The sequence below is a fragment of the Giraffa tippelskirchi genome, chromosome 12, assembly GCF_054371585.1.
Source record: "Giraffa tippelskirchi isolate mGirTip1 chromosome 12, T2T-mGirTip1v1.2.pri, whole genome shotgun sequence".
NCBI classification, from domain to species: Eukaryota; Metazoa; Chordata; class Mammalia; order Artiodactyla; family Giraffidae; genus Giraffa; species Giraffa tippelskirchi.
The window spans coordinates 96,885,543-96,905,856 of record NC_137286.1 but is presented as its reverse complement, the minus strand read 5'-3'; the positions used below and the strand labels follow the sequence as shown (position 1 = coordinate 96,905,856).

General features: G+C 37.9%; 1 protein-coding gene across 8 annotated transcripts in view; it reads left to right on the top strand.

Annotated features, from left to right (window-relative positions):
• The window catches only part of NBEA (neurobeachin), a 650,396-nt gene that overhangs the window by 577,003 nt on the left and 53,079 nt on the right, over positions 1-20,314 (top strand). For all 8 annotated transcript variants that reach the window (XM_081551831.1, XM_081551834.1, XM_081551833.1 and 5 more), the window contains 2 exons: positions 1,514-1,633; positions 12,437-12,589. In XM_081551831.1, coding sequence (XP_081407957.1) covers positions 1,514-1,633; positions 12,437-12,589 — 273 coding nt within the window. The remainder of the gene's footprint in view (positions 1-1,513; positions 1,634-12,436; positions 12,590-20,314) is intronic.

Below are 20,314 nucleotides of genomic sequence, written 5' to 3'. Positions count from 1 at the left end.
ACTGGTTTGGTCTCTTTGCTTTCCAAGGGACTCTCAAGAGTCTTCAATACCACAGTTCAAAAGCATCAGTTCTTCAATGTTCAGCCTCCTTTATGGTCCAACTCTCACATCCATATATGACTACTGGAAAAGCCATATCTTTGACTATATGAACCTTTGTTGGCAAAGTAATGCCTCTGCTTTTCAATACGCTGTCTAGGTTTGTCATAGCTTTTCTTCCAAGGAGCATTGGAACCTATTCATATAGTGGGGAAGATGGACAAGAAAGAGAAAAATAAATAATCATATATTAACACATGTATATGGGATCTAAAAAATGGTACTGGTGAACCTATTTGCAGGGCAGGAACAGAGATGCAGACATAGAGAACTGAAAGGTGGACTTGAGGGTAAGGGGGGATGAATTGAGAGATTGAGATTGACGTATGTCCTGTGTAAAACAGCTAGTGGGAAGCTGCTGTATAGCACAGGGAGTTCAGCTCAGTGCTCTGTGATGACCTAGATGGGTGGGATGGAGGCGTGGGGTGGGATGGAGTGATGGGGTGGGAGGGAGGGGATATATGTATACATATGGCTGATTCGCTTTGTTGTACAGCTGAAATTAACACAACATTATAAAGCAACTATACCCCAGTAAAAAAATGTTTAAAAATCAGTTTCAAAAAACAGTCACAAATTCTTAAGGGATGTGTTTGAGGAAATATATGTTGCCATTTGAACATACTGGAGAGCTTGGCAAATCAAGGGAGGTCTTTCAGAAGAAAACAACATCTTGGGCTGAGACTTAAAGGATAAGAAGAGCTTAACCAAGTCAGGATGATGAGGTAGAGGGTTAAGTTTGTAGCAGGCAGAGGGAATATCCCATACAGAGGATGAGAAATGAGACCAGCATGGCAAGACCTTAGGATGTGAATAAGGGAATGGCAAAAGATAAAGAGTTAAGCAGATTCCATATCACTCAGGCTCTCTTAAGACAAATCAGATAGTTTCTGCTTTTTCCTAAGAGCTCTGAAAAGCTATGGCAGGATTTCAGTCAAGGAAATTCGCATTTTAAAAACATCAGATCATAATATAGTAAGTTTAGGAGACTTTCAGGTAGTCTAAGATATACATGCCCTATGCAATTTTCACACCATAGCGTCAGAGAGATTTTCTTATTGCATTGTTACTTTGTGTGGCCTTAGTTATGAGAAAGAAGATCTGAGTTATATATTGACAGCAATGCAAAGTCATTCATCATAAAATCACAGAGCACTAGAACTCCATCATCTTATAAATCAGAAGACTGAAGGCCAAGAAGCAACATAAGCTGCCACGGTTGCAGAGTGACAGGTGATTCAGCGACCCAGAGTGACTCAGACCAGCCCCTCCTGACAGGATCCTGCCTCAAAAGGCAGGATCAAAAGGGTTTCCACCTCAAAAGGGTTTCCAAAAAAGTCACGTTTTACAAAGAAAGAGAACAGTTGTGTTCAGAAGGGTCAAATTATTGATTTTTTTTTTTTTTTTTGCTTAGGAACCTTTCACAACCTTCTTCCTCAATGCAAATGATGGAAAATTTGACCATCCTAATCGAACATTCTCGTCCGTCGCAAGGTCTTGGAGAACTAGTCAGAGAGATACTTCTGATGTAAAGGTAAGCTCTATTTGTTGATATTAATTTCAAAATGTGTTGAAATTTTGATTTGTTTAAGTGGGTATATAAGATAATTTATTCTGCAGCTTTATTCCATCATATTTTAAAATTACGTGGTACACCTAAGAGGAACTTGAAAATAATTTTGAGTGTCACAGAAAATGACTCAAGATTCTTTTATATTATTCAGTTAAGATGTTTTGGTTATTTTAAAAAATTCCCATCTAATTTAGATCGAATAATCAGTAGATGGAAAGAAAAGCCCATAAATTGCCTTTCCTGCTGTTAACTCAATATTTGGCCCATTCCTGAAAACACAGCAGGAATTGGATTTGACCTTAATGTGTCATATTGTTATAGCTTGCCCAGCTTTGGGTTTACGTAGCCTGGGGCAATTAATAAAGCATTAATGACAAGACCCATTTAAAATGTAGGCTTTTCTGTACAGCCTTAGCTTTTACTTGACTGTGCCTGGGGATACTACGCAACAATACACATTAGATTAAACCAACACACACACAATATCCTGGACCAGCCGGAGAGCAGAGTCATTTTATAGTTGCTACTGCTTCCTATTGGTAAATATAAAGATGTATTACTCCTTTATATGGACTTTCATTTTTTTAAAAATAGTCTTATTCAAAACATTAGAATACATTTGTTCTTCAATTTTTTCCTCATTTTTTTCTGATAAGATTATATGATCCAGTTATTACATAGGTATACGTTTCTTATTGTAATCCCTTTTTCATCAGACTTTTTTCATCACTGCCACTCATGCTGCTGAATATACAAATGTTATAGTATCATTCCATTTAGAGTTTTAATCCAACAAAAGGTAGTGAATTAAAATCAAAATTGTAATTTACATATTTATGCTTGTCTATTGCAAACATTTTTAAAAGGCAGTTACAGTGTTACTGAACTATAAGAAATTGGATGAATACAACTTGTATTTAGTTTCTTTCAAAGCAGAAAACGAAAGGAATGGATCCAAGTAATCTGTAGCATCTTTATGTGTCTTATTTGTTGCTGTCAGAGTTTGCATAAATGAATATTAGTTTATATGTACAATGTATTCACATTTGGAAAGAAGATAATTTAACATGCATTCTTATTATATGAAACTCTGAAGGCCCATATTTTCCTCCTATCAAACTTACAATTTCACTGAGGAATTCAACTCTGAAAGATCCATAAACCATCATTTAAATTGATTTACATTGAATGATATCAAGAGAATCCATTTCTTATTTAATAATGCTTTGAGAATTAACATAAAATGGGGAGTCAGTAGGCTTCTAGAATTAACACAGTATCTTTAAAAAGCATTCAGTAGCTATTTTAAATGTGAATTAAATATTCTTATCTATATTTTAAGGCTTTCTATCATATGTAAGATTATTAATTATCTTAATTCAGAGCTGTGTCCATATTATATCAAACTTTAAAGTGAAAATGCTTGTTTTCTTGGCATCATTTTCTTGACTCCTGACATCATCAGGAAACAGAAACTTGGTTTTTCAACTTAATTCAAACGTTCACCCTCACAAGCCCACACACGAGTCAGTCATCCTAATTTATGTATGTGGGTAGAGTTTCAGGCTTTACCTTCTATCCTAAGAATTTTATTGATTCTTCTGATCACCAGATATCTTCCCTAGTTACATGTCAGTCTCAGGACCAGTGTTTTTGTATTTCTAAAGAAAAATGCCTCTGCAGTATCTCCTAACGTAGATTTAAGGTCTTGTATAAAAGAGAACTAGGACAAAGGGAATGGTTTTATTCTCGCTTTGTTAGCGTCGGTCTTGTCCTGCAGTAATGAGTACAAGCTGGGCAGAGAAGGAGCCATGGTGAAGTGACCTCTCTGAAGAGAGGTCTCATGAGTTAAGTCAGACCAGTTCATTTTTACTTTTTTTTTTTTTTTTTATTTCTCTCCTCTAGCATAGTCTTGGTAACAGTGACATTCAACTTACTGAAGTTCTTATACTAATTTTTCCTTAATGCCTTCAAAAGTTGTTATATTAGTTTTGAATAGCTATGCAGATGTCAGAAAAGGGAGCTGTGACAAAATGTCATTAAGGTGACATAGTGTAAATTAATACAGTTAATGGAGGTGCTCACCACTGACTCATTGACCCATTATGAGCTCTTGTGGAATTAACGAATGCCAGGGCATCAATCTTTGGAAAAAAAGGAAGAAAAGATATGGCAGCTTTAAAACCTTGCAGTGAATTATATTAGAAAAGTGAAAACGTCTGAGTTGGATTTGATTTCACTAGGAAGCCATAAAATGGTATGCTCTCTCAGCAAAATATATTAAACTGGAATGTCAGATTTAATGCAATAGGTATACAATTATGATAGTGTTAATAGTGGTCTTCTATCATTCTAAGACATACTTTCAAGTCCAATTTCTCAGCAGCTTGAACTTGTCATAAGCTTGTAAATTAGAAATTCTGTTTGAGGATATTTTCTTATTATTGAGGGACACGTATAATACTATTAAATGTTCCATGGGGTTTTAGTATAGCTGTTAAAACATACTAGAAATCACATTTACAGACACAAAATGCCTGTTTTAATATTCATCTTGCCATTTCTTTAATAATATTTGGTGTTTTTCTGCACTATTTTTCATTTAGGAAATTTTAAACTACTTGGCCTCTTTCCTTAAAGAGAAGCTGATTAACAGAAATCTATCAATGGGAAGAGAGTAAACAGAAAAGCTGTTATTTTAAGTAGGCAAGCTGGTGCCTTAAGTGACTCTGTAGGAGCGCACTTACCAGTTGTAATAGGGGAGTTCATTCTTCTCAAATAATTCTCAATAGTTTTCAAACAGGCTCTTGGTTATTTGATACAGTCCTCAAAACAGTAGCATAAGATAGAGATCATTATCCCTATTTGATAAAGTAGGTTCACAGATATTAAGTGAACGCGCCTAACTTCACACAGCAGGTAAAGAGGGAGCCAGAACTAGCACTGAGGGCCATTCGGTTATTCCCACTGCTTTATCCATTGGATGGTCTGCTGCTTTGGTTTTTCTGCATGATCTCACAATCATATCTAGCCATACTGGCTGGTGCTAAGTCTCTTCAGTCATGTCCGACTCTGCGACCCTATGGACTGTAGTTCACCGGGCTCCTCTGTCCGTGGGATTCTCCAGGTGAGGATACTAGAATGGGTTGTCATGCCCTCCTCCAGGGGATCTTCCTGACCCAGAGATCAAACCAATGTCTCTGATGTCTCCTGCATTGGCAGGTGGGTTCTTTACCACTAGCGCTGCCTAGGAAGCCCAGCCACATTGACTAGTATGGAGTAATTGACTGATCAAGTCAGACGCTAATCATTTATTGCTGTATACAAACCACCCCTCAAAATTAGTGGCTTACAAAATGTTAAAAAGAAAATGCAACCATTTATTTTCTCAGAGTTCTGCAATCAGAATAAGGTTCATCAGGTCAGCTTGTCCTTGATCCATGTGGGATCAAATTGTTTGGCTCCTCTAGGTCTGAAAAGTTCAAGATGACTTCCTTCACATGGCCTGGTGCCTTAGCAAGGATGGCTGGAACTGATGGGGACTGGCTGGTCCTCTCTCTCTTTGTATAGTCTGTCTGGGAAGACCATCACAATTTTTTTCATGGTGTCTCCCTACCAAGAGAATAAAAAACAGAGGCTGCAAAACCACTTAATGCCTAGGCTTGGAAGTCACATACTGTTACCTCCATAGCATTGTTTTTGGTCAAGGCAAGTCACAGGGCCAGCCTAAGTCAAGGGACAGGATAAATGGACTCCACTTCCCCATGAAATGAGCAGCAAAGTCACATCTCAGAAGTATATGAAGGTTGATGGGATTGTTGTGGTCAACTTTGAAAAAAATGTGCTTAAGTCTTCTTTCCAGTCACAATTCACATTCTTCCTACAAACAAAATATACTCAGCTTATCCCCCACAGTCTCATCCCGTTATTGGGTCAGGCTCAAAATCTAGTAGCTGATGATCTATATCAGGTCCAGATACAGATGAGGTGCAGAAATTCCTAATTTGGAGATCTGGAAGATAAAAAGACAAGTTATCTGTCCCATGTACTTTCAGCCCCCAGAGGTGAGACAGGAACAGGTAAACCTCAACAGACACTCTGTTCAGAAAGGGGGAAGTGTGGAAGGTACACAGCAACTCCTGGTCACAGAAAGTTGGGGCCAAACCCTCTTTTGCCCAAGTTGGTACAGCAACTTTAAAAACTTGTGGATTTTTTCTGTGTATCAAATTATATTTCACTATCAGAAAAAAACTGTTGCTCACCAGTTCTTTCAATAAGGATCCTCCCTACTCCAGGCTGTGAATAGGATGCCCTTGGTCATACTCATAAGATTCTTGGAATCCCCTTGTGTGGCCCAGTGGGCCTACAAACCACTATCTTAAATTTTCCTGAACACTTAGAAAGGGTTTTACAGGTACCCTTTTACCTTTCACTTACAGCACCTTAGAATATCCTTGTCTGAACTTTTTTTTTTTAATTTTGGGAATCTGACAAGATTGTCCTAGGCCCCTGTGTTTCTCTAAGTACTGCTTTAAATCTGAGCAGATTCTTCCATAGCTCATAATACTTTATCCTTGTACTAGTAAAGGAGCTTCCCCAGTGGCTCAGCGGTAAAGAATTTGCCTGCAATGCAGGAGACACAAGTTCAGTCCCTGGGTAGGGAAGATCCCCTGGAGTAGGAAATGGCAACCCACTCCAGTATTCTTGTCTGAGAAATCCTATGGACAGAGGAGCCTGGCGGGCTTCAGTCTATCGGGTCGAAAAAGAGTCGAACGCAACTGAGCAACTAAACAACAACAAGCACTATTACAAGAAATCAGTGGTCGCTTTTGACATTCTGCCTAGAAATATCCTTAACCAGAAGCACAAGTTCATTAGATCTTTTTCTGTCTTTGAAATGATAGCAGGCATGCATCAATTTAGTTTTTCCCACACTGCAAACCATGCATTGATTTTCTCCTGCTTCCAATAGCAACTTCCTGACTGACCCGCCTCCAACAGTCTCCTCACCTCCTTACCTCTATCCTTCCAGCCTCTGCCTCCTGCCCTGTCCCAAGGCCAGTGCCATGTGTTTTTATTACTTCAGGACTCCACTCCCAGGCATTAATTTCTGTTTCCGTTACCTATCACTGTGTAACAAATCAGCCCAAACCCATCTTAAAACAACATCAACTATTATTTACTGACCATCATGAAACTGGAGTTAAGGCTCTGCAGAAACCACTGAGGTCTGTGCTTCAGTGAGAGCTGGAGAGGCTTGGCTGGTCCAAGATGGCTTTATTCTCATGTTTTGTGCCTCATCTGAGCTGATGGAGTGGTCAGGGACTGTCCAGGACTGTCTGTCTGTCCATGCAATCTTTCCAGTCATATGGCAGCCACACGGTTTTATGTGATGGTTGGCTTCTCAGGAAACAAACGAGGAGGCTGCCGAGCCTGTTAAATCTTAGGCATCTGTGGAAGCCCTGAGGTGTCATTCTGTCCCATTCTCTGTGTTGAAATTAGACAGCCCGTATTCAGAGGGAGGGAGAATAGAGTCCAGATCTTTGTGGGAGGAATGGTAAAATGGACATGCCAGGTAGCAGGCAGGGATGGTTGAAAAAACTTTGTAAATTACTGATTCTTAAAAATTTGTAAGTTTCAGTTTGGTTTATACCATTCTGTTGAATCTGATTGTGCATTTGGACAAAACCAAAATCTGAAGTGCAAGTAACTTATATATCTGCTTAGCTTAGGTAACATATAAGTTAGTCTAAATATTTGATAAAAACATTTAAATCATCTGAAATGTCGACATAGATATCCATTCAAACATAAATATCCAAAGTGACAGAGCTTTAAAAAAATAATAAAAAGTGATTACAGGATATACTTTGATACTGGATAAACTCTATCAACTGAGTGAATAGCTTCAAAAATGTGTTTTGCATAAAGCTATGAAATGTGTTGTTGCACACACGTTGCCCCCATTTAATCCTCACATCGAAACTGTGCTTTAGTTGCTGTCACCATCACAATTTTGTATATCAAGAACTGTTTTTTTTCTTAAAGCTTAAGAAGCTTGCCCAAGCTGGCAAGAAGTCTGGATCTCAACTCAGAATGATTTGATCCCAATGCACAGAAAGTTGCGCCTCCCCACTGGAAGGGACAGTCCCCAAACTGCCAGCCTGCCAGCCTTCCCTTTCACTACACCTGACTGGTAGCCCTGAAGTAACTGCTTTAACTAACACAGTTTGAAAACCACAGCTTTCAAAACTTTTTACCGCTATTTCATGGCAAAAATTGAGAATTTAATGAACATATCGCAATGAGCTATCCATTTTTCATTCCACATATATGTATTGAGTACCATTTTTATATGTCAGGCACCATTCTTACAAGTCAGTGGTGAATCGGTGAGCAAGAGAGACAAGATCCTTCATCTATGGAATTTCCATCACAGCATAAGTAAATTTTAAAAAAAAAGAAAAGACTTGCTACACAGAAAATTAAAACAGAATGAAGTCATACAGAGTTGTTACTGCTTTAAAAGGAAAAACAGAATGTAAGCGCAGGGACCTGGATCTAGAGTGTTTGGGCTTGGCTTCTGTCTTTATCACCTATTTGCAGTATAGTTATTAGCAAATCACTTAACCTCAGTGTTCATTTCTACTAAGTGGGAAGAACGAGGACACCTGCCTTAGGAAGATTTTGTGAAGATTAAGAGAAAGATGTGAAGTTCTTAGAACAGTGCATGACACAGTAAGATACAAATGATAATTCCTTCTGTTTCAAGATTGAATGGCCGGATGTGACATTTCAGCACTTTGTTTGTCTTGGAGCCCAGACATAGTGATTATTACCTTCTTGGACCTAACATTTGAATCTCAGTGATGAAACTCTCTTATTCATGAAATTTTTAAAAATAAACAAATGTTTTAAGCAATATAAATGTGAGCATAAATTATGTACAAATGCCTTGTATTTACATATTAAATTTAAAATCAAAATGCCGTTTGAAACAAGATTTTAAAACAATAAAATCGAGGCATAAAAACTTGCACCCACTCAGCTACTTTGGCAACTTCTCCCTAGACAGTTTGTGGTTTACTCTCTCTTTCTTCCCCTTCGGGGAAAAAAGGAAAAAAAAAAAATTTCCCCAGCTCTGCAACTTTGGTCTTTTGGAGCTTCAAGGCTTTTCAAGTATGCTGTGCCTCAGGAATTTTTCATATTGCTTTAAAATGTGTCTGTGTGGTTTTTTTTTTTTTTTACTCTGCATCCTGAAAAACCAAAAGTAACTGACAGAGTGATTCAGGGAGAGTTTCTTCATCCTGTCAAATGTCAAGCCACCAAGAGCTTACACCAGCATCTTAGTTAACACCCTAATTTATGACCATGGTCTGGTCAACCAGATGAGGACCAGAGTGGAGAAAATGTCTCGCTTAAGGAACATCCCGAAGGCCCTGATGATCCTACTTTTTCATGATTGGCCACAATTCAAGCCTTCCCGAATGTTCCTGTCGAACCCTCCCTAAATAACCCTCAGAGCAGAGGTTCCTTAGCCTCACTTTGTTCTCTTTGGTGGCAGCCAGCTTCCAGCCCATTCTTTCTGGAGTGCTCACATTAAAATGAAGAGGACCTGGTCCTCCACTTCTTCAGATTGGCTACAACTTTCCTGGCATTGTTAAAACCAACTTTTCCTAAATTTAAATTGGCCTCTTTTCCACTTCTGAACCTTTCAGCATAACTAAAATAAACAAAATAACATTTTTTAAGCTTCAAAAATTTCCTACCAGGAGGTGCAAATTTTATTTCTAGGTACATCCTTTTTTCTTTAGTTTAATCAAGTACTCCATTGGCTCTTTTCCTATCTTGAAGCATTCTTCCAACCATTTGCATATTCCCCAGAGGATTTCTAGTGATATTAAAGTAACTTTGTCTAGCATCTTCAATAGTTTAATATTTAATGAGCACCTGCTGTGTACAGAGTATAGCACTACAAGCTGTGGGGGATTCAACAAAATATAAACCTCACAACATTAGGCTCAAAATCTGCTTTGCCCTAATTGTTATTAATATAAAATCCTAGGCTTCTTATGCCTTTGCAAATATAATTGAGTGACATTCAGTGAAATATTAAATAGTATTACAGAGGCAAGTAGGTTAATGATAACCATATATTTTAGATGACCCTATTCCACAGGAAACAATGGGAAATAATATGTATGAAAAACATGAGAGCACCGAGACAATTGAAGATAAACTGAATCTCTTTGTACAGTCTAAATAAAAAAATAAATCGTGTTGCAGTATCCATGTGGATGTACAGCATATCCCTCTCGGTCCTTAAGAAAGCTTATGTAGTCTAGTTCTGGACACAGAACATGAACACAAACATCCAACAAAAAACAGAAGGGAAATTCCTGACTTACGTGAGCTTCTTACATATAAATCTCCCTCTACATGGAGCAACTGTGTGAGCTTTCATTCCTCTCCCCATTTGGGACCATTTGGGAGGCTCCTTCTACTCTGCATCATATATAAAACGGGTAACGTTCAAGTAGCAATGTCCTACATCTTGAACTAATTTCCCAGGTTTTCTCAAACAGTGAAAGCATTAGCCACTCAGTCGTGTCCGACTCTTTGTGACCCCATGGACTGTAGCCACCAGGCTCCTCTGTCCATGGAGTTCTCCAGGTGAGAATACTGGAATGGGTAGCATTCCCTTCTCCAAGGGATCTTCCAGACCGAGGGATTGAACCCTGGTCTCCTGCACTGCAGGCAGATTCTTTACCGTCTGAGCCACCCTTTTTATATACCTTTCTATAATGCCTAAGCTCCCTCCTCTCCACTTTATTCTTTACTTTGACTCTTAGCGTCTTGCCTTAAAACAGACGTAACCATGGCAATAGCTCTTCTTTAAAATTATTGCAATACAAAATCCAAACAGCTTAGGTGGACATAAAACTTCCTTCATCATCTGACTCCATATACCTCATCCCCCTATCTTGATCTGTCCCCTAATATATCCTACACTGTACCCCTACTCAGTTCCTGCCACTCCTTGGCAGTACTCGCTGCTGGTCCCCCTGCCCCTTCCCCTATCTTTGTCAAACTCGATGTCCAATCTCCAGTGTAATCTTTTCTGACTTGCGCAGAGTTTCCTCCTCTATCCTTCCTGCTCTCTTGTGCCTTGTTTGTACTTCTTTCATTATTATTGTGTATCATAACCACCAGTTCATACATCTGCCCCGTAGGCCAGAATATGAATCACTCAAAGGTAAGGCCATGTCTGTTCATTATTTGTTTTCTTAGTACCCATCACAATGTCTGGCATTCAGACTTTACTATGTGAATAAATAAATATTGGGGATTATGTAATGGATTTTGGAGATTTCTGTTTAGATGGTTTAAATGGATGAAATGGATTCTTAAAAAGCTAAGCTCTGCTTATACAGAAAATTCATTTATGTGAATCTGTTCAAACTCTCATAATGCTGGAGAAATAAACATTATTATGTCTTTCTTATGGTTCACATTTATCATCATAGGAATGGATAAGGATCGATTTCTCATAGAGGATTTGCTCACATGAAAACTCTCTTATGCTGTAGCAGATAAATGTTGGTTTTAGTATGAGAACCCATAGAGAGATGCATTTCTTGGGCTGAAGAATCCAATTTATTTGAAGACCTCAGAGTCTATTCTGTTTTGTTTGTTTGTTTGCTTGCTTGCTTTGTTTTGTGGGTTTTTTTTTTTTTTTCCTTTTTGTGGCTTGGGGGGGTTGGGTTTATTTAAATGTTTTTATGCATCCCTGTGTATCCATAGTGAGATTCAAATTTTGGTTACTATGCCATCCATGTTAGACATGTTACTCAAATAAATGTTCTTATGATTTTCACAGTATAAAGTTAATTTAACCCTCATCTTGATATTTGTAAAGATTAGTTTTTATGTTTTCGATGGTTTACATAAAACTGTAGTTTTTTTGTTTTCATTTCCTGCTGTTGTTTTTTAAAAGAAAGGACAACAAAAATTTTTAAGGTTGTGGAATCAGTTTCTGTGGCATATTTATTCTAAATTTACACAAACCACATACTAGACATTGTACATAAAACACAAGTTTGCCTTGAACCCAATTGTTAATGTTGTATGTACATACACTAAGTAACACAAGTTGTCTTTGCATTCAGTTTAAGAATTTACTATTCAAGTGGCATGTACTGAATATTTAAAACTTATTATGTTGCATTATCTCTTAATTTTCTTTAGTGGTAGGTGTAAAAATAATTTATTTTGCCAAATTATAAAATGGAACTGAGTCTCTTCATGAAAGGCATGTATTGTAATTGCCAGTGGAGTCAAAAAGAAAAGTAGAAGATGCTGCACGATTTGTAAACAATACTAACAATATTTTAAACTTTTTTTAATTTTGGTATTTTAATAGTATTCAGAAAAGTTTGTTGAACAGTGTAGACTTGTGGATATGGCTTTATATACTTGTTAACTAATACTGTTGGGGATTGTTGTTGATTCTGTAACCCATTTCTCTTAAGTAATCTGTGACAAGATAAGATTGAAAATCTTATAAATTGTCAAGCATATTGGTGAAGAAAAATATCTTCTTTTCTTAGTCTCTTATCTGAAGAAAGTTAAATGAAGAATAGAATCAATAAGATACTGGATTTAAGTGAAGAAATTAATTGTTATATAGTTTTTATAAATTAATACTTCTGTTCAACTGATTTTTAAAGTGGTTTAATATGCTACATTTTTTATTCCTGGCAGGAACTAATTCCAGAATTCTATTACCTTCCGGAGATGTTTGTCAACAGTAATGGATATAATCTTGGAGTCAGAGAAGATGAAGTGGTGGTAAATGATGTTGATCTTCCCCCTTGGGCAAAAAAACCCGAAGACTTTGTACGAATCAACAGGATGGTAAGAGCAATTTTGTTTTTTCTTGAGCAGTCACAAGAAAGTAAAAAATATTCTGTAGTTTTATTATGTTTTTAGCTATTAACAAATTTTCATTTAACATCTATAAATACAAGGTTAATTTTTTGAGAAAAAAGAAAGGCTTTTACAGTTGTCTTTTAACAGTGTTCTTTATTGTAAAGTGGATTTTCCTTTCATGAGGACTAATAAAGGAATGGTAATTCAGTTATTTTTGCTCCCTTAGGAGAAGACAATCAGATGAGCATCTGTTGACTAATGCAACATATTCTAAAATGCTTGACATTAATGCCCATTCCTTATTTTTGTCTGCTGGCTGTATCTGTTCTCTTCCTTCACTCATAAAATATTCAAAACAAAATAGTGTACATTTAGAACATACTTGTCTGTAAGAAATTGTAAGCTGTGAAACATACCTTAAAGTATCATATACTTGACTTTAAGAGAACATTCATACTCTAAATGTTCTTAGACAGAAAATGCCATTGCTTCTTAAATCTGTATGACAGATGTCTGGTATAAAAGAATGTGTAGATATTGATACAATGTTTGCATGTGGTTATTTTATAGATTTTAATATATTTATCCATATTTAAGGAGAGTTTAGTCTCAGTGTGATTTTGGTATATGGAATGAACTGATTTACCAAACAACCTCTCTAGTGTTCTTGTTCTAGTTCTTGGCCAATTGAAGAATTAGATCAATAAACTCAATAACCTAAAATATATTTTTAACCCTGTTTCACTCCCATTTTTTTTCCAGCTATCCCATAGATATCTTTGATTTTGTTTTGACAGTATATTTATTTGAATTAGAATCCAAATAATGTCCACATATTACAGTGGATCTCACATATCCCCGAGTCCCTTCTTTTGTAAGAGCTGTGTAATTCACATGTATCACACAGATAAAATTCACATACCATGCAAGTCAACCATTTAAAGTAAAAAAAAAAGGGGGGGTTTAGTCTATTCATAGAGTTCCGCAACCATCACCACAGTCAATTATGAACATTTTATTATCCTGTAAAGAAACCCAATTCCCTTTAGCATCCTCACAATTTCCTCCATTCCAACCAGCCCTCGGCAACCACTAATCTACTTTCTGTCTCTATAAAGATTTGCCTTTTCCAGCTATTTTGCATAAACAGAATCAGAAAGTATATGATCCCTTCCTCTACTCTACCCCTGATTTTGTGTCTCTTTTTGTCATTGTCAGTCACATGCTCCCTTTAATTTTAGAGCTATCTTTTCTGTCTCCAAGAAATATTTTACTTTCAATATACTTATTCTAGAAAGTTGGTACTGAGGCAGTAGACTCAGTTTAAAGACTCATTTAACCTATCTTTAAAGTTACTAAGTAGATAATCGGTAATCTAGTCTCATCCTGAGGTAATACCTTGTACACATGCGTGTGTGCTCAGTCATGTCCAACTGCTTGTGATCCCATGGTCTGTAGCCCATCAAGCTCCTCTGTCCGTGGGATTTTCCAGGCAAGAATACTAGAGTGGGTTGCCATTTCCTTCTCTAGGGGATCTTCCTGACCCAGGGATGGAACCTGTGTCTCCTGCACTGGCAGGCAATTTCTTCACCATTGAGCCACCTGGGAAGTGAGGTGATACCATGTAGTACCTAATTTTTTTATAGGATTTCTCTCACTTCTCTATCTATAAATTGGTATTTCTGGATATATGTTATAATTTTACACTATCTTCTTGAGCAATAGATTTATCTCTTCAATTTATCTATTTAATGTGAAGTATTTATACTTTAGCGATGCATGTTTCTAAGAATCTATGCTTATTTTTAGAACAGATAGTCCATTGTTACCACAGTACCCTTACATACTTGAATTTGTTATTGTTGTCGTTTAGTTGCTAAGTTGTGTCTGACTCTTTTGTGACCCTGTGGGCTGTAGCCACCAGGTTGCTCTGTCCATAGGATTTCCCAAGCAAGAAGACTGGAGTGGGTTGCCATTTCCTTTTCCAAAGGATCTTTCCGATTCAGGGATCAAACTCATGTCTCCTGCATTGCAGGTGGATTCTTCACCACTGAGCCACCAAGGAAGCCCCACATACTTGAATATTGACTATGATATCAGTGTGAAGATATTACATCTACAAACCCTAGAACCCACTGCGTACTGAGTGGTGTCCGAGTTGAGTGATTCTCAGTTTCTCAGTCATATCTGCCCTGGTGCCTGCAGTAGTATTTAGTCACCAAATATTTGCTGAGTGAATCACACAGGGGTAGTAAGGATTTTAGCATGCTGTCTAGTTAGGTCCAAACTAGTAAAATAAAACAAATCTTTCACTCAGGCAAGGAAAGGAGCAAAAATTGTTGGACTAACTTTTCTCTTGCTCATGCTGTTGATTGAACTGATTGAACCCAGGTTTTCATGTGGGCACTGATAATTAATAAGTACCAGGGGTTTATATTAGAGAGAGATTGACCTGGGGTTTAAAAGTTCCCTGGCTCTGGAATTTAAGTTCTGCCATTTACTAGCTTCATTACCCTGAGCAAATTATGAGATATCTTTTGTCCTCATATGTCTCATCTGTAAGGTGGAAATACCTTATATGTTGTTATTTTTTTTTTAAATAAAAAAATCATTATCATAAAATTTACTTGTACAATTTAATGATTTTTAATATATTTACAGAGTTGTGTGACCATCACCAAAATCTAATTTTAGAACATTGCTTTTACCCCAGAAAGAGCCTGTGCCCACCCCCAACCCCAGACAGCCATTAATCTTTTTTCAATTTCCTTGGTTTGCCTCTTCTGGATATTTTACTTAAATAGACCCATACAATATGTGTTTTTTTGTGTTTGACATCTTTCACTTAGGATAGTTTTTGAGGTCCATCCATGTTGTAGCGTATATCAATTCTTTGTTCCTCTTTTTCATAACGATGCTCCACATTTTGTTTATCCATTCATCAGTTGATGAACTTTTGGGTTCTTTCCACTTTTGGGCTGTTAGGAACAATGCTACTATGAGCATTCCAATGGACGTCTCTATATGGACAACTTTTTTTCCTGGCTTTGGGGTTTATACCCAGCAATAGAATTGCTCAGTTCAGTTCAGTTGCTCAATCGTGTCTGACTATTGGCAACCCCATGGACTGCAGCACTCCAGGCCTCCCTGTCCATCACCAACTCCTAGAACTTGCTCAAACTCATGTCCATCAAGTCAGTGAGGCCATCCAGCCGTCTCATCCTCCGTCATCCCCTTCTCCTTCCTTCAATCTCTCCTAGCATCAGGGTCTTTTCCAATGGGTCAATTCTTCACATCAGGTGGCCAAAGTATTGGAGTTTCAGCTTCAGCATGAATCCTTCCAATGAATATTCAGGGATGATTTCCTACAGGATTGACTGGTTTGATCTCCTTGCTGTCCAAGAGACTCTCAAGAGTCTTCTAGGTTGGTCACAGCTTTTCTTCCAAGGAGCAAGTCTTTTCATTTCATGGCTGCAGTCACCACTGGCAGTGATTTTGGAGCCCATTATATCTACTACTGTGGGCAAGAATCCCTTAGAAGAAGTGGAGTAGCACATAGTCAACAAAAGAGTATGAAATGCAGTACTTGGGTGCAATCTCAAAAATGACAGAATGATCTGTTTGTTTCTAAGACAAACCATTAAATATCACAGTAATCCAAATCTATGCCCCAATCAGTAATGCTGAAGAAGCTGAAGTTGAACAGTTCTGTGAAGACCTAGAAGACCTTATAGAACTAACACCCAAAAAAGATGTCATTTTCATTATAGGGGACTGGAATGCAAAAGTTGGAAGTCAAGAGATAACTGGAATAACAGGCAAATTTGGCTTTGAAGTACAAAATGAAGCAGGGCAAAGGCTAATAGAGTTTTGCAAAAAAAAGGCACTGGTCATAGGAAACACCCTCTTCCAACAACACAAGAGAAGACTCTATACATGGACATCACCAGATGGTCAATACAGAAATCAGATTGATTATATTCTTTATAGCCAAAGATGGAGAAGCTCTATACAGTCAGCAAAAACAAGACCAGGAGCTGACTGTGGCTCAGATCATGAACTCCTTATTTTAAAATTCAGACTTAAAATTCTGAATTGCTGAGTCATGTGGTAAATTTATGTTTAGCTTTTTAAGAAATTAGCTATTTGCAAAGTGACTGTGTATCTTACATTCTTACTAGCAATGTATGACTGTTCTAGTTCCTCCAATCCTCTTCAATACTTGTTATTTTCAGAATACAGTGCTTCTTCAAAATAAATCTGTTTAATATCACTGTAAACACATATTATCAACCTTCATGTTCAGTGTACTAGGAACTAGAAGGATTGTGTATAATATAGTGAAGTAACTGTTTCTCAAAAGTTTGCTCTCTCTCCAAAAGAATAAGTCTTATAACTAAAATATGATAAATACATGTGCATTTCTGAAAATGGCATAAAATATTTTTATTATAAGTAATAAGTTCCATTCACAGGTGGCTCAGTAGTAAAGAATCTGCCTGCTAATGCAGGACATGCAAGAGACTTGGGTTCAATCGCTGGGTTGGAAAGATCCCCTGGAGGAGGAAATGGCAACCCACTCCAGTATTCTTGCCTGGAAAATTCCATGGACAGAGGAGCCTGGCAGGCTGCAGTTCATAGGGTCACAAAGAAGCAAATACAACTGAGCACACAATAAGTTCCAACTTGGTTTCTTGAAGAAATGAAAGAAGCAAAGCACCATATTTTTTTCTCTATTCAAAAACAATTCTTGATATCTTTTAAGCATTAATGAATTTCGTAAGGCTTGTGAACTACACCTATTCTCCATAGAATGAAAGACTTTACAGAAAATTCTGCTTATTTGGGAAAGTCAAACTGCCTGCATCTTGGTTCCCTGAGGCACAAGGAGGCAGTGCCAGGTTGAATCAATCCTGTATAGGAAGTGCCTAGCCAGCACATAATACGTGGCTTGAGAAGGGTTTATTCTTTGGGTCTTCTTTACGTGGGCTTTCCTTGAAGGGACTCTACAGGATAGAAAGGGAAAGCTACCACATGCATCAGCAAGATTCTGTGTCTATAGCCACCATTCTTTGTGTATCAGAATTGAGCCAAAGTCCAGACCCAAGCTGCTGCCTCTGGGAAGATTCTTAATGCATCAAAAGACACCTTCCAAGCGTAGCTGGTGTGTCTAACAACTGCTCTCCTGTCTCAGGGTCTCCTGTACTGCTTTTCTTTAAATTGAAGTTTTCCTTCACAGCATCCTGTTCATAGTTTCCTTTGCTCCAATTTCTGGTCCATTTTCCCATCATACTGATGGGAAATGATCATACTGATATTATGAAGAAATAGTCATCTGTGTTAAAACTGGAAAATGTAACCAGCTATCTGCCTCTCTTCTTTTTTGCTGAAGAAATATTTACCTGATGAATCTTTCTATAATACACAAAGCGTGAGTGGTAATATAAAATGTAGAAGTATTTAAATTTTCATGAGTTTTCCATGAATTCTATGAATACAACATCCATTTTTTAATATTATTTTGTAACATTAAAAGTTTCTATCTTTATTCTGGCTCCGAAGCTCATACAGGATTTAGTACTTATGAAATGGGTTTAAAGAAAAATGTGTTTTGGTATATTTATAACTTGGACTGGGATTATCTTCAGTGATTTGAAGGAGTTCTTTGTAATGAGCCTAAGGTAAAAAATGAAAATGTCATATAGCCCAAAGAAATGACATTCACGGTACCACAAAAGGCCTTCAGCTCTCATGTGGATTAGTATTCTGCATACATACAAAGGAGCATTCCCTCCTTCTTCTATCAAGCTGTTGTTAACAACTTCAAGGCAATAGACAAAAATAATGTTGTAAAAAGAGATATCATTGATTATAAATGATCAGTTTCATTATTCTGTGCCGACAATTAAAAAGGCATTTGATGCATTTGTAGAAGTCTTTACATCCTGACAGCTTCATTTCCTTTTCTTATTTTTTTTTAAATGAAGCAGTACTTGGATTTTTTTAATGATATATTTCTTTTAGTCCATTTTTTTAGTTATAATTGATTGCGGTTGTTTGTATTTTGTAAATACAGTGACAAGCTTTGTGTTTCACTGAAGAACTGTGACATTCAAAATTTGGTTTCATTAGCAAACCTGGAAAAGTGATAGAGACACTTTGAGTAGGCATGTCAATAAATTCTTAGTGCATTGAGTTCATACATCAAGAATCGGTTTAATTTATCCACATGAAGCTAGGCTGATTGCAACCAATGCACTCATGAAACATTAATAAAGCACTGTGTTCAGTTCTAACATGATTATAATCTGACCTCCTCACAAAGGGCAGACATAGAAAGTATCTCTGATAGCATTACCCTAATGCTGGATTCATCAGTCATAATCTGCCCTTTCTTAAGGTCTGTTTTAGAGGAAGGGCTTCCATGGATGTGCCTGCTCATCCTGCAGCCCTCTGCTCGGTGTATTCCCGGTCCTGTTTGCAGAGCAGGCGCGGTGCACCGAGGCCGGGAGTGCAGTGCCGTGGCGTCTGCCTTTGAATGCGTTACATCCTTTATAAAGTGTCTTTGTAATAGGTGAAAATCGGCATTTAGGGTATATTGTACCTTGCTCAAAGATGAAGTTTAGCAAATAGCATAACATAAGAATTACTGGCAGTCTTGAAAAATAGACAGGGCTTCCCTAGTGCCTCAGTCAGTTAAGAATCTTCCTGCAATGCAGGACACCCGAGTTCAATCCCTGGGTCAGAAAGATCCCCTGGAGAAAGGAATGGTAACCCACTCCAGTATTCTTGCCTGGGAAATCCCATGAACAGAGGAACGTGGTGGAACCTACAGTCCATGGGGTTGCAAAGAGTCGGACATGATTTAGTGACTAAACCAGCACCGTTGTGATAGGTATATTGTGTGTGAGTGCCCGCCCTGCCACCTGTTAGCCAGGACACTCTGGACGAAAAGGGTATCCTTATCCATCGGAGCTTCAGAGCATCCTTATCTCTGAAACTGGGGGTTTGCTGGTCATGTAACCTTTGTTGAGAGCCAGCTCTGAACAAGGGTGGAAAACACAGAGAAGATGTGGTCATGAACCGTATTCTAAATCAGGCTAGAGTAAAGGAGAAGGATCCCTTCATTTACCCCAGTCTTCATACTGCCCTGGGCTCTACAGGCACAAGCGTGAGCAGTACAGGCAGTTGGCCATTTAGAAGCTCACCCTCTAGCTAGGAACCCACACAAGTAAACACACAGGCTCAGTCAGTGCTCGGTCAGCAGGTAACTACTGAGAGCTGCAGGCGCTATTTTGCGTGTTTGGGGTATAGTACCAGTAAACAGAGAGAAATCTCTGCCCTCATAGAGCTTACTCTTGATCAAAGAGAGATGGACGATAAACAGAAATTAATAAGTATCTGGTATTTTACCAGGTGATCAGTACTGTGGAAAAAAAGAAGTAGTGCAAGGCAGAGGGATCAGAAATATGGAAGTGGATGTCAGATTTTACCTGTGTTCTGAGAGGATCTCTCAGGCTACAGTTCTGGGAATGAACTGATGAGGCACAGGGTAGCATCAGGCACATCTGTTAGGAGGTACTGGGAGAGGGGATGGTGACTTGGGCCAGCATGGTAGCTGTGAAGGTAGTAAGAAACTGATCAGCTCCAGAGAATTTTTAAGTTAGAGCCAACAGTTTCTCTCTGCAACTTCTTCACAGTGGCCATTTT